The following is a 27,353-nucleotide window of genomic DNA, read 5'->3' on the forward strand; positions in this document are numbered from 1 at the left end:
TTTCATCTTTTGTGCTACCAAAATTTTCCCATATTGAATCGTTCCCCATTTGTTGATTTTTATTGGAATTTAGATTATCGTTAATAGCATTCGTTACCTTTTCCAAGAATCACTAAGTATGTTTCGTTTTAAAGATTAGATCCCGTATATCCATTGTGTCATTCTCTAATATTAATCTTTTTGATTCGTTTAATCAATTTCTTTCGAATTTCGCCAAAATCTCTATCACCGAATTTAACATATGAATACTTGTATGGTTGTCGTTTGAAGGACCGAATCTAGGTGAATTGGATCAAAATCAATTGTAAGGAACATCAATCGAACTATTAGTGAAATGTGTCTTTTCCAAGTGAATCGATGGTGATCGTGTGTAGGTTTAGGGCCACACGGTCTCCCATACAAGTGTGTGGGCCACATGAGTAGACCACATGGCCAAGTGCACCTATAGATTTTAAGGACTTAGTGAACCACACGACCTTAAACTGTTACATAGCTTGTCACACGCTCGTGTCTTTTCTGTAGGGTAATTTCTCGTTTTCTATATGACATCAGGCAGTTACAAGGCTGGCCACACGGTCGTGGAACCCCTATTTTACAATTTTACCTAGAAATTTGTGAATTGTTCAGTTTATTCATTATATAGTCCCTGAATTGTTTCTTAAGTTTTTTTCACTCAATTAGGTCCCTGATAGTATGTTTATTCTGTAATATGTGAGTTAATGATTGAATTGCTACTATTATTTTGTGTGATATGTGAATGTTACATACATTCTGTCATTGTAATTTTGACAAACTATAATTGTTAATATTGTTATCGCTCTACTAAGTACATGTTAAACATGTCTACTACTGTTGAACTGAGTATATGTTTAGCATGTCTACTATTACTATTGAACTAAATACATGTTAAGCATGACTATTGTTTCTACACTATTTTATTACAAGCATGTCATATTGCATTGCGTAGGGTGGTACGATATGAATAGAGAAAGAAGTGGCAGTTTAATAATCTACAAATAGTGGTGGTTCATCCACAATCTAGTGGTAGTTTATTTGTAAAATTTTTATTTGAAAATAATTAGTGGTTTACCCACAATTTTTACTAACAGTTTATCTACAAATCAATTGTGGTTTATCCACAACGCGGTGTGTAACGGGTGGATGAGTTTTGGGGAACTCTTATTGTAGTGTGTAGCAGAGTTAGGTAAGTCCTTTCTGATAAATTGAAATTGCATTGTCATTCATAAGTATGTACACGCAAAACTATGAATTCTAAAATATTATACTGATGTGTGTTGGGAAATGTGTCCATATTGTAGTAAATATGTAACTGTTTTCTATTTATTTGAACGATGAATAAATAAATAAAGTTAATTTCACATTTTATAATTATGTCTTTCGTATTTATGTTTTTTTATATTTTGCATGCATAGTGAAATTGTGACAAGCAAATATTAGCTCATTGATTGTTTAAAGTTCAAACTAAAGATAAGTGGCATTGCAACAAATGTTTACATTGCGAGAAATACAACTTACTTCAGTAGATAATATAAATAAGTTTGTAATCCTGTAAAAGAATCAAAGTGAGCATTTGATTCAAATACTGAGAATGATTATTATGTCATCTACAATTTCAATTGGCGAGATGGCTAGTCTTGGCTATCAAAGTAGTTGACTCTATGAGTAGAGACATAGATGTATTCATTGGTAGAATTATACATTGGACTGGACCCAAGATGAATTAATTCTAAATCCGTTTGTGAATTAATTCACTTGTGATATTCATGGTGTGATTTACCTATATCCTAAGTTAGTTACTGACCATGTATATGCAACTCATGTGCTTCGATATTAGTGGAGGCTTATGCTCTAAAGATGATTGAGCTCATAGCTAGTATATTGGGTACATGACTTGTGTATGGCATGGTTTTACTAGCAACAGTAGAATTCATAGCTAAATCAAAGAGTTAATGATATCCTCCTATTGGCATTGTGTGGATTGATAAATATGGAATGTGACCACGGGTTTCTTGTTCTCAAATGAACAATTTACCACAGTCGTTTGTTGATAGTGATAATTTTAATCATTAAGAAGGCACAATGGTGATAATGAGATAAAATAGGACTGTATTGAGTGAACTGATTTAACTCAAAGGAATCAATGATATAATGTAAGGGTAACACACATATGATGAGGTCATTGGACAAAATCAGTTCGATGAATTGCTTTCGTAAAGAGTATACAATAAGGAGTTTTCAATCATGGTACTTCTTGTAGACTGACTCTATGATTAAGTAATTGCGAATTATCGTAATGATGCTTCCAGACATAATTGCAATCATTAGAGCCTAATTGTATATGTCCGATTGGTCCCTCTGTTAGCTCAACAAAATCTTGATCGGACTGCATTTGAATGAGAAGAAAACTTTACGACTTTGGGAATAATTTAATTGAGTCGATTTATTCAATGTGGAATTAAATTAGGTGGTCGTAAGAATTATTCAACTAGAAAATTTGATTAAAAATATCTCTTGAAAAATTAATTTGGAAAATCTAAGTGATTTTTGGAAAAATTAATTTTGATAAAGTAAAATTAAATTAATCAAATCAATTAAAATTAATATGATATTTTTGGAAGTTAATTTTCAAGTCAGACAATTGGCCTAATAGGTAATTGAACTTAAAATTGGATCTGAGATCGTAAATTAGGCCTGGGAGCTCAAAACCGAGACCAAGACTCAAAAATTGGTTGAACTGGGCTCGGTATATCGAAACTGGGCCTACAGTCCTACTGGTGGCTAGACCAGACCAGTCGGGTTGTAATTGACCTGAACCGAACCAGCAGCAGTTGAATTAGCTTGGGGTGTCGTAAGGGTGTAGCACCTGCATCATCGGACATGGTGGTGCTGATGGCTGTGACAGCGACATCTCGGTGGTAGACAGCGATTGGTCGTCGATGCTTGAGTAGTGGAAAAGTTACACTCCTATTGAGACTCTACCAGAGAATTTTATTTTAGATTAATTATTCTAAAAATAATATTATTTTTAGAATAATTAATATTAAATTTAATTTAATAATTATCTTAAGAGTATTTTATTAATTTAATATTAAAGTGATTAAGTTTAATCATAGTTAAATTCTCTAAACTCTCCCTATATAAAGAGAGCATTGGGTCATTATTTACACACACTTGAATTCAAGAGAAAGTTGTAGATAGAAAATTCCCTAAAGAAATTATTCTAGAAAACTTCTAGAGACATTTTTCTGATTTACAACTTGACCCAAAAGTTTAGAGAAATTGCAAAATTATGTTACTAGTAATTTTTGTGAAAATTTTTTTGATTCGAAGCGAGCCTATACTCGGCAAACGTGAGCTTAAGGATAGCGGAGAAGTCTACTCGGTCGAAGTGCTCATCCTAGACGAATCAGAAAGGTATAATTTTGATTAAGGCTCCGTTTGGAAGCTAGGAAATCATTTTCTGGAAAATGTTTTCCTTGTTTTACGGTGTTTGGCAGCTTGAAATATTTTACACTTGGAAAATGGATTCCAAGACACAGGTAAAATGACTTGCAATTTGGGGAAAATGTCTTACTGATTTCTTTTCAGTAAGACATTTTCCATCTCCTTCATCCAGGTAAAATTTCTCTCATTCTTCTGTTCTTCAACTTCTTATATTTCTTCACTTTTTCCTTAGTTCGTCGCATATATATGCTCTTCTCAGGCAATACACGCTACTATTTCGTCTTTCTCAGGCAAAGCTCTTTTTTAGGTAATTTCCCAAATATCCCTATATTTTTCGATTATAGGTGAAATTTTGTTATTATTGTTCGATTGATGGGGCTTTGAAGGTAATATTGTATCTCTAGGATTTTTTATTTTGTTTCATGTAATTCAGATTTTCTAATTATTAATTTATTGGGTTTGCTTCTTTAGGCAAGGAAGAACCTTATTGGGTTTGCTTCTTTAGGCAAGGAAGAACCTTTCTATGAAATCCATTGATTACCCATTTGGAGAAGAGTAAGCAATGTTCCCATGATCTGTATATAAAAGCCCTGTATAAATTAGCCTGCAACGACTTGTTTTCTTGGTTATTTTTCATATACCTTGCAAAGATACAATACCAACTAAAATTTGCAAGCATCTTTTATTTCAAGCTTAGGATGATGGAATCTATCCTTCACATAACATAATTTATATGGCTAAAAGTGAAATAACAAAAATATTAGAGTCAGACCTTTTATATTGATAACAGCTCTATTTTTTGTATTTATCAATTTGGCCTTATTTTAGGTTTGAAATTGAGACAGTTGAGGATAAAAAATCTGACTTGCAAAACAGACTCAGAGAAGAGGTTCTACTACCTATCCACTTTTCGAAAACTTATTATTATCTTGACTTGTATGGAAACTTTTCATAACAAAGTCATCTTTCTAATACAGATTGAAGGTAATACCAAACTCGAAGCCAGTGTGGAAAAACGAAAGAAGACATTGCAAGGGCGTCAACTATGTATTGAGAAAGAAGCACATTTGTAATGTGAAGCTCTTTTTTGTTTTTTTTTTGCAATATATGGAGTTTAATATTTGTATTTGCTTTATAAATTAACCGTCGTGAACCTTGATTGTTGCTCTTGATTGTATTTAATAGGTAGCAATATTAAAGGAAGAGTTGCAAAGAGAGAGAGATAAGAGGACAGCTCTGGAATCCATTCTTAACTCATCTCAAGAACAACCCACAGTTCTCCTAGCTAAGATTGATGAAAAGGTATACAATGGCCTGACTCTGATTTAAGTAATCCACCTAATCTTTAACTTGCATCAAATTTTAACTTGCGACTATTATGAAGACAAAGGCAGATCTCAATGACATAGCTCTAGCAGAGGCAGATATAATTAATTTGAAAAAGAAGGTTGAAGATCTGGAGTGTAGCTTAATCAACAGCTTGAGAAAAAATCTGCTTCCATGAATGATTCATGCAGTCAACGTCAACCAAATCATCATGCAAAAAAGTAAGCTTTCAGTTGGTTCTATCACAATGTCATATTTTTTTTGGGTATATGTAGCAAAACGTTTCTTCTTTTTTTCTTTTTGGTGATAAATACTTGTCATCCTTGTAGTGATTGGAATTGTTTAAACTTTAATGTGAAATACATCTGGAGTTGTTTGACATATTTTTTACAATTCACATCCTCATCTGGAGTTGTTTTAACTTTTTTTTAACTATATTTATGCTGCTTTTACACTTTATACAAAGAGGGTAAGCCAAAGGGTACTGGAGCTATTGTTAAAGAGTCAGGAAGCAAGGTAAACTCACATTCATTTGAGATAGCATGCAGTACTGTAGTTCATTAGAAAACGAATGGAATTGATCCTGTTGTTTTACTTTGATGATTGTATTCCATTTTCTCCAAAATCCAAATAACTTTACCTATTTATTGAATTTTTGAGTGTTTTCCTTAGTTGTTGCTTATGGATGTATGAAGATTCTTGATGCACTCACCTGAAGAGAAATTGTGATTGTGAAAGTTGATGTGGAAAGTTGAAGAAAAAATTGGACAGGCTCCGAGGGATGTGATCAGTTATATGGTTGAATTTATTTTAAAAGAAAAATCGAAGCCCTTCGTTTCAACTTTGTCTTAACTGATCAGTATGAGCTGCAGTTTTTTGTTATGATGTGGATATTGAGTGTTGGGTTTAAATGATTGCTTGATCTTAGCTTGGACTCACACTAACTTAAACTCAACTGTTAGTATTTAAGGTGAATTTTTTCTTTAATTTTTCTTTCATTTGTTTTCTTGATCGTAGTTAACCCTTGAAGAAATTATTGCTGAATAAACAAGATTGGTTTAATTCTAAAGCAAAAATATAAAAGCAATACTTTTCTTAGCCTTTATTTACTTTTGTTAGGATTGAGCTCTGATTAGAGATTTTGTTTTGGGTTTAATTGTTGATTCATCTTTTTTCTATTATTTCTTCTTCGCCTTTATTTACTTTATTAGGATTGAACTCTGATTAGAGATTTTGTTTTGGGTTTAATTGTTTATTCATCTTTTTTCTATTATTTCATGGCAGCTCATTTGTTAGTGAATCTTGTTTCCATGTTAGTTTATTGTACGTTTTAGAAAGATCAGAAATCAAGGAGTTGGGGTTGTGTTATTTAATCAAGAATTGAGAAGAGAGGCTAGAAAATAATAGAAGAAAAGAAGGGTATATGAGTGTGTTCATGTACAGTATCTGATAATAACTCCTTAGCTAACAGCTGAAAGTAATGGCCAATAAGAAATTAAGACTTGGCCAATATATGATCTGTGTGGTTACAAAAGGGAATTTAAGCTAACTTTCATCTCAGCAGGTTGCTATGCCTGATTCTCTTTCCCTTTAGCTCCTTTTGTCAATTTCCTTCTTGTTCTAGGTTGTATTGCCTATAACCTCGGAACCGGCAGTGGTACATCTGTGCTTGAAATGGTTGCTGCTTTTGAGAAAGCTTCTGGAAAGGTTAATGCTATTTGTCAATTCCCATTCAACATCTATTTGTCAATTCCCATTCAACATTCTCACTCAGCCTCGCTCTCATTTATGCTAATATAAAACTGTTGCTGCTGAAAATATTGCAGAAAATCCCCATTAAACTATGCCCTAGAAGGCCAGGAGATGCTACAACTGTTTATGCTTCCACTAAAAACGCTCAAAAAGAACTTGGTTGGAAGTATGTTTACAATCCCATCTTTTTCCTAATAGATTATTCAGTTAACATAGATAATCTTTCAAAAAGAATTTCCAATTACAGTACAAGATAGGTCCTTTTAATCTTAAGAGTTTGCTATATTGCAGAGCAAAATATGGTATAGCAGAGATGTGCAGAGATCAGTGGAAGTGGGCAAGCAACAATCCATGGAGATACCAGTCAAAGCCTTAGGCTTCAACTAGATACTAATTTTCTTCCCCAGTCTTTTAAAAATGTCTCATAGGGAGAATTAAGTGTACAAATACTTGTTTAATTTAAACAAAACTGATCTTTGATGATCAAAAGGTAGGATTTATCAAATGCTCAAATATCTTATAAAATTCCTTTGTGTTTGTAATACCCCGAAAATTTTTACAGTAAAATATTATCCGTGATATAATAAAATAAGGAAATAAAGTGACATAAAGGGAATTTTTGAGTGATGTCAATATTGAGAAGTATATTATGATATATTAATTCAAGAAAGGACTAAATTGCAAAGATGAGAAAAGTCTTGTTGCACAAGAGTAAATACTCAAAATTTAAGGGGTTGAAAGTGTAAATATAAAAAAGTTGAAGGACTAATGGTGCAAATATTTTAAGGGTGGAATGATTTAGAAACCAAGAAAAATTGATGAATTAGGACCAAATTGAATAGGTAAAAAAATTATGAGGGACTAAATTGCAATTTTACCAAATTAAGTGGTAACTCAAAGATGGAATTCTAAAAGATCATGAAGGGCAAAATGGTCAATTAGTAAGAGAGAGAATTCTAGAATGTAATGATTATGTTGATGATATTTTAAATTAATTAATTAGATAAATATTATTTTAATATTTTATGAGATGTTTATTATTATTATATTATTATTTATTTAGTATAAAAGGAAGGGAAGATGAATAATTATCAACACATTTCCTTTCCCATGCAAACTAACGTAAGATAAGAAGAAGAAAAGAAGTTTGCTTTCTTTACAATTTAGTCCTTCCACCAAAAATTCATTATTTTCACCTAAAAATTGAAAGAATTTCCATAGCCATCAAGAGAGAAAGATAGCAAGGAGATGATGGGGAGCAAGAATATCAAGTTGGATTCAAGAAATCGAAGCTGGAGGAGAGAGAAAAATCAAGTTAAAGATTAAAGTCAATAAGAAAAGGTAAGTACATAAAGATTTCAATATGTTTTTAAGTTTGTTATTATTGATAAAGCATGGAAATAATGTTATAGTAGAGTTTTCTTACATAAGGTCCTATGTTCTTGATATGTTAGTGAAAAAAAAATAAGAGAAAGTGATGAGAAATGGTGTAGAAAAGAAAATAAGGATGTTATAACATGGTAATTAATATCTTGTACTAAAACAGTTTTAGACAGTAGCAGTAGTCTAACTTTGAAAAATCATCAAAAATTGTAGAAATCTAATTATAGGATGAATAAGATATGAAATTAAAGCTTATTAAGTATAGTTTCTTATAGAAGAAATTATGTAAGCAAGGGAATTCTAAATCATGAGATATGATGAATTTTGTGAGACAAGGTCAGAATGATTTCGGGTTCCCCTGTTTTGAATTTGTAAAATCATAAAAAAATTGGATAAAAATAATTAGGGGCTTAAATTTATATGTTTAGAATCCTGAATGAGTCTATTTTCAATAGAAACAAATATGAACATCATTCGAATTCTGTACAAGGAGATAATTAATTTTTAGTGAAGAAGGGTCACAACTGTCAGACAGCAGAATAGGGGTAACTTTAAAGAATAAACTGTACTTATTGACTAAATTAAAAATTCTAAAAATTTTATGGTAAGAAGATATATGATTCTAGTTTCAGGGAAAATTATCGGATCTTAATTTGGAGTCCTATAGCTCCAGATATAAATAATTTAGTGACTGACACAGATGGACAGCTTGAATATTCATAAAAGTAAATAATAAAGATTATATATAATGTTACTTACAAGTGTGCTACATACATCAAGGATGTGGAATAGAGAGGAGGAGGAGGAAAACATATATGAATATTCATTAAGCATGGCTAATTTGCATATTTTAGGCTTAGGGACTAAATTAAATAAAGTAAAACTTTATGGGTAATTTTGTAAAAATGTCAGAAATGACCAAATTGCATGAAATGGATTATTTTATTATTTAAATTACAAAATTGAATGAAATTATTAATTTAGTTCAAGATCGGGGGAAAACATGTTTTAGGGATTAAATTGAAAAGTGTTGAAATTATGGAAAATTCTGATATTTTATAGAATTCATGGACTGTTATCAATATATATGAGAATAATAGCTGGAAATAAGAATTAAATTGCAAAAATTTTATTTTCCTGACCCTAAGGAAGAAATCGTCATTAATTAAAAGTTTAGGGGCAAAATGGTAATTTTGCCTAGAGCATTAATTAAATGCATTAGAAGATGAAATGAATGAAAATGATGATCAAATTTATTTATAAAGATCCGAACGACTCAAATATGAGACTTGATCGTGGAAAAAAAAAGATATCGGATTAATGAAATTATAAACACAAACAAGTAATGAGGTAAGTTTGTGTAACTTGAATTATATTTTAAATACTTGAAATATGTGGTTATGTGATGAAAATATGATTTGAATGTTCAATTCATGATATTTGATGAAATATTGATAATACTCGATATAAATTGAAAATAAACCCCAGTTGAATGAAAGGAAAATTCGACGGATCTCTGAAAAGGAATTGACGGTAAAAAGGATCTAGCCCGGACGGGTGATCCTATTATGATATATCCCTCCCGAAGAATACGTGTAAAATGATTTAGCCCGGACGGGTAATCCGAATTAGGGTCTGAATTTAGCCTGGACTGGTAATTCAGATCCAAGCTCATTAGAGTAATTGTCGTTGCGGGGATTTAGCCTGGACTGGTAATCCCGACAATACTCTATGAGTTTATATTACAGGGGATTTAGCCTGGACTGGTAATCCCACTGTAAGGATGAGGTTCGCGAGAGTGTGCTCTCTGATATGAAATGTGTAAGACCATGGTTGAAAGATACCATGGCAGCCTAATATGAAATGTGTAAGACCATGGTTGAAAGATACCATGGCAACCTAATATGAAATGTGTAAGACCATGGTTGAAAGATACCATGGCAACCTGATATGAAATATGTAAGACCATGGTTGAAAGATACCATGGCAACGTGATATGAAATGAACAAGACCATGGTTGAAAGATACCATGGCAACATGATAGAAAATGAGTAAGACCATAGTTGAAAGACACTATGGCATCATGTCAAAGATAAATAAGACCGTGGATGGGAGACGCTCTAACATCTGTTGAACAATTGATATTCAGGTAATATGTATCAGATGACGAATGGTTATATGAAATAATTATGAAGATAGATAAACGAAATAAGTATAAGTACATGGAATATAATTTATGTTAAGTTTGATATAAGCTATTACCGGAATAAATATACATAAAATATATGGAAATGATGGAGCATGAAATATTGATATAATGAAATGAATGATATATGCTTATGAAGAAACGGTAAGAGCATGATATGTTTCATGACATGTACATATATGATTATCTTTGATATGTTGATACAAGGAAATTATGTAAGTTGAGACTATTATTAAACTCAAGTGCGATATGTCGAGAAAATAGATATATCAATGTTGAATTTATATGAGATATGTGCAAGTATACTAACAATGTTGCTGTTTGATGCTTATACAAGTGTCAAACTGTTGATTGAATGGTAATATATTTATTTATATGATGCATTGAATCGGTAAGTTTTTAAAATTTTTTTGTGATTTGTAAATGGTAGTAATGCTTCGAAACCTTGTTCTGGCAGCGGATACGGGTTAGGGGTGTTACAGTGTTACATTTATAAGTCTTTGTAAGAGTGATGTTTTGATCATTTCTGGAGTTTAAAAAACAAATGGTTTTAAATTTACCGTAAGGAGTTGACCTAAACAAGATCCCTTTCAGCTTTGATCTTCAATCCTATCTATTGGTTGTCTCAATCTTATCTTTGATCAACTATTTTTTTAAAGATCTCCATATTCACAAAAGTCCAACTTAAAGAAACAAGTCGAATTCCAGTTTAATTGAAACAAGCAAAGACTTGAGAGGAAGACGTTCGAACTAAAAAGTGGAGCAGGTAAATGAACCAGTGAAAGATGAAAGAGAACAACATGTCTAAAAATTATAAAAATTTAAGCTAATTTATTTATAAATAAATCATTGCAGTATATGCAAAAATAATTGAAAATATAAATTTATTAATATATATAAATTTATTAATATATGTAAAAATAGTTTTGTCGGAAAATATTTTTAGGAATTCTGCCAAACAGCAGAAAATATTTTACATAGTTTTATCCAAACACCAGAAAAGTAAATCATTTTCCAGAAATCATTTTCCGGAAAACATTTTACTGGCAAGCAAACGGAGCTTAAGTGTTTATTACTTTAGCTATCACAACCAATATCTTATTTTGGAAAAAAAATTAAAACTTTGGTTCTTCCCAAAATTTATTTTCTACTGCGTTTTCCAAACCCGTTTTTCCAACAATGTGTTGATTTGAAAAACAGATACTCTGAATTGTTATATGATTGTGTTTATTCTAAGAATTGTTATTTCGTATGCTTTGTCTACTGTTTTACACCAACTTTCTAGTGATCATACTCACACTGAGCTCCTTAAGCTCACTCCCTTTGATTTTCATCTTTATAGATAACACATAAGGTTAGGATGCGGACTCAAAATCTGGAAGGTCTCAACTCAGATTAATATTTTCATTAAAAGTATTCTAGTCTTAATATTATAATTTCGGTTATTTGGAACTGTATTGTTTGAACTATGACATGAGAGTTAAGTTTTGGGCTTATTTGGTAAGCATGACATTTAATTTAATTTTAGGATATTGAAATATGAATTTTGAATTAATTATGCATAAAATTTTGGTTTTTTTTCATTAAAGCTATTTGAATATCACTTTTTCTCTGCAGTATCATGTAATTGAGATTTTAAAAAGTAAATAAATTAAAAATCAACTTATATTATCAAACATGACAATAAAAGTTAATAAGATGTAACATTGTACATTTAAGGTTAATTAAAAAGAAAGAAATAAGAACAGCATAGCACTTAGCAGGAGTGTACAAGTGAGACAAAAAATGTTAGTCCAACCATATTCAATCAAAAGGTGCTGGCCATGCCCAACAATGTGGTTATCTTATCATCCTATATTCATTTGGCATTCTACTTCTTTCACTCTTTACCTTAGATTTTAATTATAATTTTTTTCTAAATTAAATGATTATATAAAAGTGATAAAATTGATTATTGTATGGGGATTGCTTTGCTTTTACTTGTGTAAACAAATGCATAAATGAACAACTTGGCTTGAAATTTGGAATTGGTTAGGTGGCTGCCAAATGCCAATGCTCTATAAACAATTAAACCCCAATTTCTTTTTTGTTGAATAAATTAAGTAAATAAATAAACATTGGACTTTGTTGTTTATGCTTAAGAAATGTACACATTATTTGACCTCACCTCACCTCACCTCAACTTTCTTTTTCTTTTGGTGGATGCCTTTGCCAATATCTCTCAACCTTCCATTGTCCATTTCTAAAGTCTGCAAAGCCTGCAATTAAAACAAGATTGAGAATATCTCCAATTCTTTTTTATGGTAGTTAGATTAATTTCTGTTTTAGTTTAAAAAACAATAAAATGGAAAAAAAACATGTGGATATTGTTGCATGGCATAGGAAAAAACAAGATTATATCACTTCAATATTTTCATCTTAAATTTTAGTATTTTTTATTTTGAAAGGAAATTAAATCCAATATAATCTGCTAAAATTTAAAATGAAAATATTAAAATGTCGTATTTTTTAATCATTTATCTGATTATCGCCACTAAAAAAAGGTAAATGGAGGTATGGTTGGGACACGTTTGTTTGAAACATTGTGGTTTAGACTTCAAAGAGGGACGTGAGAGCTTTAATTTTCATGATTTGCCACCTCCTCCAAATCATTGGCTTATGTTTCTTAATTCATATTTTAATTATATATTTACATGTTTTTTAATAATAAAAATTATTTAAAATTTATATTTTGCATAATGTAATATCAATTAATTTTACTTATGAAAAATGAAGATTTTTTATTTACAATAATGCTTAACATTAATTCAATTAGCCCTGCAAGAGTAAAACTGTAAAAAGTACATGACGGTGGGTTTTGAGGAGTGAATTACATTCATGTCCTTCTTGGCTGTCCCTACTAAAACGCGTCCACTTTATTTATTTATTTTAATGCCAAAATTGGCGCCTCCCATGGTGTTGTAATTCCAAAGAAAAAAATATAAATATTTTGATTTAATATAATTATCACTTATTTACATTTGTAATGTTGTCTGACTTTACAACTGAATCTAAAATATTATTTCTATATTATCTACATAAGATAAAAGTTAATAAATTCATAATTTTATTAAGTATTATTATAATAAAATCATTCAAGTGACAGTTTACTTTAAAAATAATAAGTTTTTTTAATCTTCTAATTTTATAAAAAAAAGTTATTTTAATTTTTCATTTAATTTTCTCTTTTCTAATCCTTAAATTTGCATAGTTTATTAAATTGAAAAAAATTAACGTTTGTTAACTAGACGTTAACTTTATTAACATGACATATACGTGAATATCACCACGCCAACAATTAATTAAATTTTTTAAAATTTATAAATTTTTAAAAAATTATTAAAATTATGTAAAAAGTATAAAAAAATTAATTAATCGCTAATGTGGCATATACATGAATTGTTCAATAAAGTTAACAAACATTAATTTTTTTTACCAATTTTAGGGTAATTTGACAAGTAATGCCAGCTCATTGACTAAAAGGGGCAAAAAAACTAAATAAAGGGCTAAAATAATTTTTTTTTTGTAAAGTTAGAGGACCAAATAAATCGTTATGCCAGATAATAAAAACAAAGCAAATCAAAATATAAATTTATTTATTACTAAAAAATGTAAAGTATTCAAATTCTAAAAGGTTTAACTACAAAATTTACCTCAAAATTATATCATTTTATCACTTAGATATATTTTTTTGTTAAAAGTGATACAAAAATAATCAATTTCGTCTTATCTTACTCAACAAGTGTATGACGTATCATGTTCTTATTAATTAGTATAATGCTTAGGGGTAAAATAAGACTAAATTGATTGTTTAGATATTTGTTTTGACCAAAATTATTTTGGATGCCTAAGTAAGAAAAAGTATGGTTCGAGGGCCAATTTCATATTTAAGCCTTTTTAGAGAAAAACTTCCCTCTTCTGTTTTGATTTTATTTCACTCATAAATCAAAACAAATTATCCCTTCTTTTTAGGTTATCAAGGAAAAAAAACCCCTTCTTTGCAACTGTTGCTCTTATTTTTAATCATTAATTTTTTAACTACTAAAATAACTATTTTTCATAAATTTTGTATATTTTTATTATTTATCACCGCAGAATGTTTCAGTTTTTTTTTAATATATTCCTCAAATTATTTCTGAATAAATTATCAGATTGTCTTAATTTTTATTATATTATATTAAATATTTTTATCTTACATTTAAATTTATAAACGGCAGGGGTATATCAGTCCATTAAAAAGAGGGATTTATTTTGAATGCTAAAAGTCTAAACCTACCCACCGCACGCGCATCATGTCTTATCAAATTCAAAGCTTTGTTAACGTTGGGGCAATAGTTTAATTTTACGGAAAGGTTAAAATATGCTCTTGGTCCCTATATTATCTATAAATTATAGATTTAGTCCAAATACTTTAATATGGTTATTTTACTATTTATATTTTTCAAATTTAAAAATTTCAACCCTGATCAAATGATTGTTATTAAATTTATTAAGTTAAAGTTTATTATTTCTAAAATCTTATGTGATAAATATTTTATCACGTGTAATAGTATGTCATATTGTTATTTTTACATATTACTCATAAAAACGAGTTAATAAATTAAATTAGAAAATATAAACTATATTTATAATTGTTACCATTTTAGAAATTTAAAAAATAAAAGAATAATGAGGAATTCAAAAAGCATAGAGACTAACAGTGATCATTACAAAATATATGGATTAAATTTATAACTTAATAATAGAGTTTAGAAAAATAAAAAATACTAATAAATTAATAACAAAATTCCCAATTTTTATTTACACCTTTTTTTCAAGTATAAACTGTAAACAATTTCTTCTCTCTTTGTTAATAAGAGATCAGTAGGAGTAATTTTTGGTATTGAGAAAAGAGAAATTTTCTATATATGTAAATTTTCAAGCTTTGATTTTTACCTACCACTAAATTCTGCTTCTTTTATATCCTAGTAACATCTTTTGTTTCTTTGAGTCATCCCTTCCCTTTGTAAATTACAATAGAAAAAATAAAAGGAAAGAATTTCACTCCCTTTCTCAGAAGATTTTGTTGAGCAAAAAATCTGTATTCTTTTAAGGCTTTCATTATTCTGGGTTTTTTTAAAAAAAATTATATTATATTATATATTATTGAAAAGGATCTTCCATGGTCATGTTGATCCAAATGTGAGAGCTTTTTTCCGTGTCTTGCTTGTAACTCATCCTCTTATTATTTCTTTAAATAAAACCCATTTTCAAGACTCAGCCTTCGTTCAAATTTCCAAGCTGCAAGCTTGAAAAGATTGACACTTTCATGGTTCAAAGCTTGTAACTCCCTCTCATTCTTTGACAAAGCCCTTGTTAACCTTTGTCTTCTTTTCTCTTGATCTATCAAGGACGGGAAAAAATGTTTGGTACCCAAAGTAAAAGAGACCTTACTTTGGAATTGCAAGCACAATTTCCAATTTTAAGGCCAAGCATCCATGCAAGAAGAGCTAATCTTACAGTGAAATTCCAAGACCTTTATGGGTTTACTGTTGAAGGTAATGTGGATGATGTTAATGTGTTGAATGAGGTAAGAGAAAAGGTAAGGCAACAAGGGCGAGTTTGGTGGGCACTTGAAGCAAGCAAAGGAGCCAATTGGTATTTACAGCCACAAGTTTCTTCATTATCGGAAGGAATTGTGTTGAAATCTTCACTCAAATTGGCAGCTTTGGCTAATTCTATTACACTGAAGAGGCTTATTAGGAAAGGTATTCCCCCTGTACTTAGGCCTAAGGTTTGGTTTTCGCTATCCGGTGCCGCCAAGAAGAAGTCTACGGTGCCTGAAAGTTATTACAATGATTTGACAAAGGCGGTAGATGGTAAAGTAACACCTGCTACAAGGCAGATTGATCATGTAAATTCTTGCATTAATTCTTTTTTTTTCTTTATAAATTCTGATTGAGTCTTTGTTTTGATTGACGTCTTATTCATTTGATGTTTGTAAAGTTTCTTTCTAGAGATAGGGTTAATTTTTGCATAATGAATTTGGAAATGAGAATTCATATCTGATGATTGACCTACGTGCAAAGGATGATTGCATTGGACAGTATTGGGGTTTTGACATTAGAAGGTTTTGATCTGTTGAGAAAAGGTCTCTTCTCTAATGAAATTTCAACAGGATGGAATAAAAAACATTTACTGTTGACAAATGCAGAATAAGAAGTTATATCAAATACCAAAGGTTATATTGAGTTTGATCTTTTATTGGAAGCATCTTAACAATTTCAGCAATAATTGTGTATAAGCTAATATACCTATGAATATATATATGTTATATGCTTGAACTAAGATTTACAAAATGTACTTGATAATCTCTTTGCTTGTCATCTGAACTGATAGAATCAGAAATAGAAGAACTAACAATTGTATCTTCTAAAAGTACTTCTGAAGATTACAATGAATGTGATGGTCTGGCATCGAATTGTTGATTTGTATAACCTAGAATTGTGACTTTTGAGAAATTTGGTTTGAGCCTTTCTCTTAAATACTTGCAGGACCTTCCACGAACCTTCCCTGGCCATCCATGGTTGGATACTCCAGAGGGCCATGCTGCTCTCCGGCGTGTGCTTGTGGGGTATTCTTTTCGTGATTCTGATGTAGGTTACTGTCAGGTGAGCTTATCAACAGTAGCACTTGTCTTACAGCATTTTGTCAGCCTTTAGTACTATAGGCATGGAAAGGACAAAATGTGCTACAATTACAACCTGCACTTTTTTTTTTGTGCGTGAAGGATACACCCTTTTCTGGTTTGCCATTTTTCCTTTGAAGGGTTTCTTTACCTTTTGGTGGGTCAGCTGGGGTGAATCATGTATGTCTATGCCCGTCGGTCTGTTTTTCAGTCTATGATGAGCATGATCATACTCTTTTTGTGGTGTCTATATGAAGAATGTTATATGATTGTGGCAACGAAATTAGATCAGTTTCTTGGTTCCTTCTTTCCTTTACTCTTTATCGTATCCATTATATAGAAAGAGTAAAATTGAGGTGCATTTCTCCTCATGGATAATTTATCGGTGTCTCTAAAATTTATTTGTTTTTGGTTTAGGGCTTAAACTATGTTGCTGCATTGCTATTGCTTGTTATGAAAACGGAGGAAGATGCATTTTGGATGCTTGCTGTCCTCCTCGAGAATGTTTTAGTTAATGATTGCTATACAAATAACTTATCTGGATGCCATGTTGAGCAAAGGGTTTTTAAAGATTTGCTTGCTAAGAAGTGCCCAAGGTATTTGGTTGAGGATTGCACTGTTTTATATTTATTTTAAATAAATCTGTTTTGGCTATATGTTAAAGCTGAGTTTTATCTTTACTAAAAATTGGAGGGAAAAAAAATGCAGGATTGCTGCTCATTTGGAAGCATTGGAGTTTGATGTCTCCCTCGTTGCGACAGAGTGGTTCTTGTGCCTCTTTTCTAAAAGCTTGCCTTCGGAGGTTTGAACAATATTTCATTACCATTTCTGTCCTGCTGGCATCTCCCATCAAATGTCAATTCTATTTGAGGTTGCTTTCTGACTATCTTAAAGTTTTTTCTCCTTATTGGGCTATTTGTCTAGACAACTCTGCGGGTGTGGGATGTCCTTTTCTACGAGGGGGCAAAGGTTCTTTTTCATGCTGCTTTGGCAATATTTATGGTACCCATGTCATTGCCCTTTCAATCTTTACATTCCAATCAAGTTGGAAACTTTCTTCAATATGTTCTTGTAAAAATTATTGAGCTAATTTAAGTTTTGATCTGCTTTTGCAGATGAAGGAAGACGAGTTGCTTCTAACGCATCAGGTTGGCGACATTATTAATATATTACAAAGAACTACCCATCACCTTTTTGATCCTGATGAGTTATTGACAGTAAGACTATTCATCATTTTGTTTTCCAGTTTTCCTGTCTTATATAACATTTAATGCTTCTTCCTCGTTATCTATGGAGAAAATCACTCCTAGTTCTGGATATAGACTAAAGAAGATCATTTCTAGTTTCTTTATCTTGACATGGACACCTAGTTTTCGATGTTAATCTTGTTTTAAGAATATGCAACTTTGGCTATATCTGTACAGGTTGCGTTTGATAAGATCGGTTTTATGACGACAAACACAATATCAAAGCAAAGGAAAAAGCAAGAACCAGAAGTAATGAAAGAGCTTGATGAGAGACTAAGAAGACTAAACTCTCTCAGAACTGATGACAAATAACAGTTTGCTTGAATGGGAAGATCAAGTTGTACATCAAACGTTCAATGATGAACCCCTTGCCCCGAAGTTGAAGAATATGAAATTAATACTCTTTATATTCACTCTCCTAGCGACCAGGTAAAATGTAAATTTTGAATCCGTACACTGTTTAAACAGCAGAAGTTAGTTGCAAATGAATCAGGGCATTGTTGAATTTGCAGTGCCCCTAATGATTTTATAAAGCCATTGGCTGCTTCATCAAATGTTTACAGGGTTACTCTGAACAGTTTTTAACATTTTTTTTTCTATTCAATATTTGAAGCCATAGCTAGCAGCACCATTGCCAACAATTCCGTGTAACGAGAGAGAGAGAGAGAGCTGGTAAGGAAATTAAGCTAATTCTGAATTGACAAGCGGGTGAACTAAGTTTAGGATGAAACCTTGGTGCTCTCTCTCTCTGTGTTAAAGCAAAAATTAAAAGGCCCATCAGCAGTGTAGTTGCCAGTTTTAACTTATGATGTTCTACTACAAATTGGTTTCTTTTACATTTTCGTTATGTTTTTGAATATTAATTTCCATATAATAAAGAAAAAAATAAAGATCAGTAAGGATTTCAGCAGCAGATAGCCATTGGTTTCCAAAGTTCTATCTCAATCTGTTATTTGCTTTTGCAATGTATCTTCTGTATAGACATATAAATATGTCTTTGTAGCATGATCTATTTCCGAATACAAACAGGTGTTTTTGAGTGTGTTCTCTCATCTCATTGCTCAAATATTGTAATATTTGTCGATAGCTTGGACAAGGACGAGCCAATTATTTTTTTTTTAAAAAGTGACATAATTTGCATAATTTCTACACAGGAAAATAGATTATTGAGAAGAGGCTTCATGTTATAATGATTCAAAGCATGATGAGTGCAATCCAAAGAATATATTTTTTAATAGCAGGTGAAAATTTATGTAAGTACCATTTCTTTCTTCTCCTGTGGTCTACAAAAAGCAATGAAGTTTCGAGTAAAAGAACCAGGGAAAATAATTAGAAAGCTTCCTATGGTTGTTATTCATTACTATCCTATTCTTCCGTCTTTGAAGATTCTGAATCAACGGCTAAGTCGGAGGTTTCACCGGAGAGACCTGTCTCATTCTTGCGGCCTTCCGCAGATATCTCGTCAGAAATCTCACCTTCGTCAGACGCTGATTCCTGCTGCTGTAAGCTCCAGTACATGATGCTGGCTGTCAATGTAAGCATCATTTTCTGGTTCACCTGTTATCAAGGTCAGAAGTTGCATTAATGCCTGATTTAATCCAATTTAAGCATGAGGTATATAAAAAAAGGAAAAATTGGAAAACTATATATATCTCAAAACTTAGCGTAAAGCACAAGCACAAGCAAAAAAAGAAAGAAACAGACGCACAATATGGCAAATCATCAGAAAAGATATAGAGGAGGGATTATGGATATTGAATTTGGGAAATAATTACCTCTATGACATCCTCGGGTAACAGGAAAATGGAGCATCCTAGCTTCCGAGCAACACTGATTATATAAGTTGCATTCAACTTCTTATCTTCATCTGCAATGGCAATGACAAACAAAACATATCTTTTATTTGATTTTATGTCATACATAGTATCCTCTATTAATTTGTAAGCGAACGAAGTTTCCTATGTAAAGCTCCTCAATAAAATCACTACAATGATTTTGAAATATCTACTGAGCATTAAAGATTTAAGATTCAAAGCAAGATTAATGAGTTCTCAGAAGTAAAAACATTATGGTCAGCTCAGGTAGGTTTCGAAGGAAAAGACCACATAAGTCTAATAATGAAAGAACACCATACCAGTTTCTCCCTTGGTAACAAGACCCCAGTTAACGACCCTTGGTTCCACTGCACTGAGAAGCTCGAGGAAGAATATACCACTGGAAAGGCTTTTATCCTAAGAGGAATAATAGTTCAATAAAAACCAGAGTGTCCGTTTATGTGTTGCGATCAAAATTTTTGAGACAAATCTCATTTTTTTTGTGGCTTATGTACCTTGAAGTTCTCCATTTGAGAGGTTCTACCTGCCTTCTTTACTTTATTGTTAGCCCAGTTCAGAATATCAGCATCTGTAATTTCTTTACCTTGGGAGTGAGTTCTCAAGTTTTTAAGGAGTTGTAGCATTGAAAACCTCATCAGTTGCCACAAAAATGCTGCATGTGAGGTAAAGCAAAACAAGAAACATTAGAAGAAATATAGAGCAGGGAGCCATTTCAAGGTTTACTAATATGTTTGCCACTCAGAAAAGCAAAAGGCTATAAAATCATATCCCCCAACCCAAAGTTTCTATGAATATGCATCCATTTAAAAGCTGATAGGAATGATAAAAAGTAGCAATGTAGAAATCAAAATAACAGCCTCAACTTTACCAAAGAAAGAGAAGAGTAGCCCTCATCATTCACACTAGAGCAACATATAAAAGTTATAAATAAATGTCTTGAACTGGCCACCCTATGGAAAAACGTAATACGGAAGATACTACCTATTATAAGTTTCTTGTTTCCGGCCACAATATCATTGCCAGCTACATTGACAAGTGAGAAATTTAAATCCCTGCCAATCTGTATCACTTGATTGCAATTCTCAACCTGTTTAAATGGCATCTTTATAGGAGGCTTATTTGCCTGCTTCCAGTTAACCGTTCCAGGAAAAATTTTATCCACAATTTCCAACATAACATACCTGCAGCCACGAAAGGGTGGACACCAAACAAGATTCAACAACCGCTTGATACAGCTCGGAGAGCCAAAATTTTACAAGAGAAAAGAGCACGATACCCGTTTCTAACATCTTCAAAAACATTGTTGACATATGTAGTAGCCCCAAGACTGTTCATCCAAAAGCGAAAGCATCTCTCCTCACGAGACGTTTCTGCATCATCTGTCATCATCTCAGCAAAGGTTGTCGTTTTGCTGTCAGCTAAACCATTCCTGCAAGAGAAACCATACACTGGTTAAACTATTTTGTACAATCATGAGCACATGTCCCCAAGGGAATAAGCCAGCGCTTAGAGCTTGAAATTCCAACTTTGAGGTCTCAGGACTGAATACAGAGATAAAATGGGTGAAATTTATGGGCTGAGAGAGGGCTACCTGTTTTTGTTTTAAACCATGTAATTAATACAAATAAAAATCACAATAGTAAGTACATTGAGTCAGCTTTTCCCACAAGCAAAAAAGAAATAAACTAGACAATATACACTATTGAGATAACAAAGTAATGGTAGAAAAAGTAGTCGAGAAATTGAATGAAATTGAACAGGGAAAAGCTAATATAAATTATTATAGAAACTTAGTTCAGTCTTAAGGCAAAAAGAAATTATTTCTCACCTGTGATGGAATATTTGAGCTACAAATGCAAGATTGAGATTTGGTGAGCCCTCGACAATGTCCTTAGGAGTGAGGTATCTTTTGCAATCCAATTTCTCTGCCATCTCAAGAACCTTGTTTGCTCTTTCTGTAGGATCCTTTGCATCCAAAGTTGAATGCGTACTGTGTTCAGGAGCAAGTGCATTAAGCAGGTGTGCATATGCTTCTCCATCCTACAAATAAATAGGTTTTATGATACATCAGTTACTCTAGAAAACTAAAAGTAGTATAGACAAGAGGCAATGTATTACTTCACACATTAAGAACTATTGGTTATTTGATTATATGCAACCATGAATCAAATGGTTTTCCATATTGTTTGTGAATATGAGGATATACTGAAGTTTAAAGACACTGAATGACATTTAAAAATCCTGCGATTGTTTCACATTTTCATGGAACTTAAGGACCAAATGTAAAGATTAATGCAGCACTGAAGACCATGATAATAATTACCTTTTGTAGATAAAATTGGCATGACCCAAGTAGAATTTATCAAAATCAATGAGTTTTCTCACCTTCAAATCTGTAGAGAAGTTTGTAACCTGCTTTTGGTATCCAGCTTTCTTCAGATGAAAATTCATCCATTTCAGTAAAACCTTTTCAGGTGCTAAACTCAAAAGCTCCTCCACCTCCTACAAGATTTATACAAAAGGTGAACTGAATTAGTTTCCAACCTGGAAAATGGAGATTATCCGGTACCTGATATCATCAAGACATAAAGGGGGCAAAACCAATTAACAGTCTCCAACCTGGCTATCATCCACCAGTTCTACAAGTTGAGGAGTTTTCTTCAGATTGAGATCAGCTAGTAGTTGAATCTGATGTCACAGCCATGAAAACATTACTAACAATATAACTATGGTTGAGGGAAACTGATATGATCAGTAAGGTTTCCATGATTCTACAAATTACAAACACAAAATAAATGAATTCAAAGGAAGTTTCAATTGGATACCTTAATAATTTGAGAAATCAATCCAAGTACCAGGTGGGGCTAGAAAATAAAAACACCAAAAAGAAGAAGAAGAAGAAAAGATGATAGGAAGAGTTAAAATATTGTACAAGTTATACTAAAAAGCATGTATAACACCTAAATTGGTATTGGGAAGGAGCATTACTTACTCTTGCTTCAACAAGGTCTTGTGTGCCAATGTTAACCACGGTGCAACCAATAGCTTTTGCAGAATTAAGGCAAAGAGTATGATTCTCATTCCTCTCCCAGGGATTAAGAACCTTTTTTGTGTTAATAGCTCGCTCATCTATGGTCCCAGGAACAGCTACATTGATAAGCTTGCTGCATGAAAGCAACTAAAAGTGTCAACAAACATCAAATCAGGATTCAATAAGGACTACAGCAAAGTCAAGTCCAGTGAACCAACCAAAGAAGGACTCCATCTTTCGCAAGATCAAATAAAGCGTTTGTGGCTGGATCAATTGGAAGAAAATCTTTCAAGAATTTATCTTCTGCCAGATAGTTATTGATATGAGCAACATAAGAAGCCTTCTCAGATTCATTAATAGCATGGTGAAAAGTGGTCGTGGTTGCCTTGAGAAATGAAGATCTCGAGCCACCTGATTTTTCAACTGCGCGACCTTGCAAATCTAGATAAAGCTGCCAATTCACCAAACCCAAACATTGCCACCTAGCAAGATATAAGGAGAACATATGCCAAAAAGAAAAAGGAAAACTACACACCGGGTATTGTAACATCTAGAAACATTAATTCACCACATTTCATCTATTGAATAATTAGCACTGCTATTCAGGAAAAACACTACAGCCAGTATATTGAAAAGACTTACCCGAAGGAAGGCCTCAAAATCAATTTCTTCATCCATGTCACTGTTTGACTCTCCCAAGAAAGTCTTAATCTCATCCTCACTAAACATTTCACTGAAAGCTTTCATACCAGCAAACACTGGTGGCAGATCATCCCGAGTAACACGGCCATGTTGTGTCCTCACAGAGATAAACTAAAAGCAACAAGAAAGAAATCAAAGTTCCATGTAAAGAAAAAGATTTCTAAATACCATATAATCATGTAAAATAAGGTAACCTATAGTTGTTATTTTGCTAGTAGCAAAGGTATATTACCCAATAATAATAAAAGGCGCTTTAAAGAATTAGAAGTTGAAATTGAATTCTTTTATACCAAAATGCACGGTTCACTTTCATTCAAAGTAATTATGCAAAGAACTGAGTTACACGTTACATTCCACGGAAAAAAACGACAAAAGAAAAGAAGGTTACCTTGGATTTGAGGGTTCGGAGCTCGACTTGAGTGAACTGGCTTTGAAGCCATGGATCTGAAACAATCACACCTCGATAACTAGACATTGTTTGCCTTGGTTTTTCTACCCAATTTTATCCCCTGATCACACACCATATCAAACTATCAAAGATTGTTTACGCTTATATTGCATATTACTTAAAGCCAATGAAATTCAACAAAACAAGATGCAACAAATGCAGAAACCCAACAAACTGACGTGCATGTACATATAATTCAATAGGAAAAGGAAACGATCAACCCCAACTGTATAAAAGAAGACAAAATATTTATGAGAACAAAGAAAAGAGCATGTAAACCTTAAGAGAGACAGAAAGAGAGAAACTAAGATAGAAAGGTGGGTTCCTCCATATAGGGGTTTTGCTTCTTCGTTTGTCGAAGGTATTGGGAGTTGTAAGACAGACACAGAGAGAGAGAGAGAGAGAGAGAGAGAGAGAGAGAGAGAGAGAGAGGGTGATCTTTGGGTGATATTGGAATTGAGTGAAGGGAAATGAGGATGAGAGAAAAGCGTGATGGCCCTTAGTCCTCACGTAACCCGCGAACACTGCCGATTGCAAATGTGAATAAGACAGAGTGAGAGAGAGAGAACGAGCAAATTGGCTCATTTTAACTGTCTATTAAATGCTTTGATATCACTGACAATTTTTCTTGGTATTATCTTTTCTTTATTCCTATTTAAGATTTTGCTAATGATTTACACCTTTTTAACTTTAGCATCATTTAGTAATTAGGAAATTATGAATAAAATAATTTATTGCAGCATTTAATACGATGCCATTATTATTAAATATATATTTTTAAGTAGCTAATGAGATTTTTTAAGTGAAATAGAATTCAAAAGTGAGTAAATTTGAATTTAGTTCATTATTTAATTTAATGTTTATAATGATTGGTATTTGTTGATGTAATTATAATTTTAAATATATTTATACCACGTATAATGTGTTTAGTTGAGTTGGTGTTACGAATTAATCAGACATAATTAAGTGTGGGCTATATTTTTAAGAGTAAACTCTAGGCAAATATAAAGTACATGGATACAAGTTATGCCTTGTAATGAAAGACTATTCTAAAGCTACTTTGTCTACGAACAAGGAATCTATAAGTAATGCAACTTTGAATCTCATAAAGAGTTCGGTCTTGGTTCAAGTTAACGGTATGCTTAACACATACAAGTCAGATGGGACGTGCGTTTCCAATGACAAACGAGTGAATAATGCATAAGGACATGCCTTTGGGAGGGGAACAACAACTAGAAACAACTGCAAATACAGCTGTAAGTTGGGGAGCAAAATGAAGAATTCATCCTAGGGGCTCAAACATAACACCAAAACAACACTTCAACATATTTTGGGCTTAGAATTGATTGAACCTTAACCATGCTTTGATACCAATAAATGTAAGACCCTACACACAACTCGGACAAAAAATATGAATATAATATGTTATATTGATTATCGAAGTAATCCTAAACAAAACAAATTCAAAATGCACCAATTTTCATGTATAATTAAATTTAAATCCATATGATTTAAAAATAAATTCAAAGATGTCATGCTTCATTGATGATGAAAAAACACCAAATCAGTGAAAATAGGCTTAAGAACAACATTCAAGACCCAAAAGATCAAAACAGGACAATAGGTCACGAGACTTGGGGTATAAGTCTCGATACTAGTAACCTTCGAAGCATAGAAATCAAATTTGTCTACCAACCCTCAATATTTAGGAAGAAATTCTTGATATCTAATGACTAAGTGTCGATACTTGTTCATCCAATCTACAGGAAAAAACAAAACTTTGAATAATTCTCAAGACTTATTCATCTTAGTCTCGAGAATTTAGCCCAAAAATACATAAAATACCATTTCAAGTCATTCTAACTTGCTTCAAAATATGTTCAAACATGTACCAAAGATATGTGAACACATTAAACATATCAATTCAACTACCATGGTAAAATATAATGCATAAAAACATATTACTTAATGTCAAATTTGATTATAAAGTTCACATAAAAGTAAACTATAATGCCATATGTACCAAATATGTATTTACCAACTAGTGTCACTGGTCGTAGGTCAAAGCTTGTGATCATTGCATACAAAATGTCTCATAGAGGTCAACTTATTAAATGGGGCTCATTTAACCCACATGAAATGGTCCAACTCGTGGAATCCATGGAGGAGCCCATCTACTTGAAGCTTTGATGGCACAGTGAAACACTTCAGTCAAACTAGAGTTACCATGGTAAATAGGGTAAATCCTAAAGGGATAAGATGTATAGAGTTTAAATCCCTTAAGACTCTCAATTGTAGATAGGCTCTAATATTGACCGTTGATGTAACTCAGTCTATACCGTTGATTTTAGGGGAGCTCAACTATAAATAAAGACCCCCTCTTCATTTGTATTCATCTCATTATATTTAATTGTTCTTGAGTTAATAATATATCAAGAGCATTTAGTCAAACACTTTGTGTGCATTGTTTCCTTGTAGCTTTCCTAAACTTTTGTTGCTCTTTCTGTTTTGAGTTGCTTTTGCTATATTTTTCGGCACCTTAGAGAAATTCTATGAGAATTCTTACTTTGCGAGAGTTAGGTTGACTTACGCACATTTGGTGCGAAGAAATTGCCTAAAGACGTACGAATTACGAGATGAAAGGACAAGCCCCATGACAGTTGGTATCTAAGCTAAGGTTGCAAATGCACTGTTTGAGATGTCGAAAAGAGTAGACAAGAAAAAGCCAATAGAGACCCGTGAAAGGGCTAGGAAAGCAAGTTGATCGTGGGATATGCTGTCAACTTTAGATGGTAGGGTGGCCAAACTTGGGGGCTCTATGGGTAATGTGAAGGAGACCCTTGAGGCAATTAATGGACATACTATAGAGCTAAAATTAAGGCATGGTCAACTCAAGGACCAAGTGGCAAAGGCTCTCAGTGACAATATGGATTGCAAAGTTTCTTAAATACCATTGTGGGTGAGGTAACTGTGAAGAATAATGCTCTCAAGGATATGGTGCTGGACTTGAAGGAAAAGATTGAGAAGATCAATGGGGAGCTCAATATCTACAAATTCTCTTTTGTTAATAAGGTGTTGGCTACGACACCTATGCTTAAGGTAGATGTCTTGAAGCCGAAAGAGTTCAATGGGATGAGGTCCGCAAAGGATGTGAACAACTTCTTATGAGGGATAAAGTAATATTTCCATGCCAAAGGCATCATGGATGATGCTACTAAGGTGAATATTGCTGCCACATATTTTACTTATGTT

At 32.3% G+C, this 27,353-nt stretch overlaps 2 protein-coding genes and 1 long non-coding RNA gene across 12 annotated transcripts; 2 read left to right on the forward strand and 1 right to left on the reverse strand.

The window, feature by feature from the left end:
• Positions 1 to 3,473: 3,473 nt before the first annotated feature.
• On the forward strand, positions 3,474 to 7,087 carry LOC107955731 (uncharacterized). 8 transcript variants are annotated; one of them, XR_005929867.1, is made up of 11 exons: positions 3,474 to 3,637; positions 3,725 to 3,772; positions 3,937 to 4,020; positions 4,294 to 4,354; positions 4,443 to 4,534; positions 4,651 to 4,767; positions 4,850 to 5,012; positions 5,258 to 5,307; positions 5,464 to 6,498; positions 6,618 to 6,709; positions 6,835 to 7,087. It is a non-coding gene; the product is annotated as an uncharacterized lncRNA (long non-coding RNA). The 8 variants fall into 8 exon arrangements; XR_005929866.1 differs by having other exon boundaries at positions 4,850 to 5,307; XR_001700093.2 differs by having other exon boundaries at positions 4,850 to 5,307; positions 6,416 to 6,498.
• Positions 7,088 to 15,002: 7,915 nt separating this feature from the next.
• LOC107955734 (TBC1 domain family member 2B) lies at positions 15,003 to 19,127 on the forward strand. Of its 2 annotated transcripts, XR_001700097.2 has the most exons (8): positions 15,079 to 16,064; positions 16,705 to 16,821; positions 17,256 to 17,434; positions 17,547 to 17,640; positions 17,763 to 17,840; positions 17,954 to 18,055; positions 18,263 to 18,514; positions 18,699 to 19,127. XR_001700097.2 is itself a non-coding variant. In XM_016891542.2 (7 exons), the coding sequence occupies exons 1-7, from the start codon at positions 15,573 to 15,575 to the stop codon at positions 18,395 to 18,397; spliced, it is 1,197 nt and encodes a 398-aa protein (XP_016747031.1). In that variant the 5' UTR covers positions 15,003 to 15,572; the 3' UTR covers positions 18,398 to 18,618. The 2 variants fall into 2 exon arrangements, 1 of the variants encoding a protein (XP_016747031.1); XM_016891542.2 differs by lacking the exon at positions 18,699 to 19,127 and having other exon boundaries at positions 15,003 to 16,064; positions 18,263 to 18,618.
• A 167-nt stretch (positions 19,128 to 19,294) lies between these two features.
• On the reverse strand, positions 19,295 to 24,665 carry LOC107955733 (fimbrin-5). 2 transcript variants are annotated; one of them, XM_016891540.2, is made up of 15 exons: positions 24,381 to 24,665; positions 24,042 to 24,162; positions 23,594 to 23,764; positions 23,170 to 23,402; positions 22,913 to 23,084; positions 22,746 to 22,784; positions 22,540 to 22,608; positions 22,306 to 22,422; positions 21,749 to 21,960; positions 21,197 to 21,349; positions 20,902 to 21,101; positions 20,415 to 20,572; positions 20,220 to 20,316; positions 19,861 to 19,952; positions 19,295 to 19,642 (listed from the first exon to the last, which is right to left on the reverse strand). In XM_016891540.2, the coding sequence occupies exons 2-15, from the start codon at positions 24,126 to 24,128 to the stop codon at positions 19,451 to 19,453; spliced, it is 1,992 nt and encodes a 663-aa protein (XP_016747029.2). In that variant the 5' UTR covers positions 24,129 to 24,162; positions 24,381 to 24,665; the 3' UTR covers positions 19,295 to 19,450. The 2 variants fall into 2 exon arrangements, with proteins under 2 accessions (XP_016747029.2, XP_016747030.2); XM_016891541.2 differs by lacking the exon at positions 24,381 to 24,665 and having other exon boundaries at positions 23,170 to 23,433.
• Between the last annotated feature and the right edge of the window lie 2,688 nt (positions 24,666 to 27,353).

This window comes from Gossypium hirsutum, chromosome A07, assembly GCF_007990345.1.
Source record: "Gossypium hirsutum isolate 1008001.06 chromosome A07, Gossypium_hirsutum_v2.1, whole genome shotgun sequence".
Lineage (NCBI taxonomy): Eukaryota > Viridiplantae > Streptophyta > Magnoliopsida > Malvales > Malvaceae > Gossypium > Gossypium hirsutum.

Excerpts from the sequence above, each read along its gene's own strand:
- LOC107955734 (XM_016891542.2), top strand. The coding sequence starts at position 15,573 with ATGTTTGGTACCCAAAGTAAAAGAGACCTTACTTTGGAATTGCAAGCA. Across the intron at positions 16,822-17,255 it reads CTGATGTAGGTTACTGTCAG|GGCTTAAACTATGTTGCTGC; the intron begins GTGAGCTTATCA and ends TTTTTGGTTTAG. Across the intron at positions 17,641-17,762 it reads CTAAAAGCTTGCCTTCGGAG|ACAACTCTGCGGGTGTGGGA; the intron begins GTTTGAACAATA and ends CTATTTGTCTAG.
- LOC107955733 (XM_016891540.2), bottom strand. The coding sequence starts at position 24,128 with ATGTCTAGTTATCGAGGTGTGATTGTTTCAGATCCATGGCTTCAAAGC. Across the intron at positions 23,765-24,041 it reads TCCGAACCCTCAAATCCAAG|TTTATCTCTGTGAGGACACA; the intron begins GTAACCTTCTTT and ends TGTTGCTTTTAG. Across the intron at positions 21,350-21,748 it reads GCTCAAATATTCCATCACAG|GAATGGTTTAGCTGACAGCA; the intron begins GTGAGAAATAAT and ends TTTCTCTTGCAG.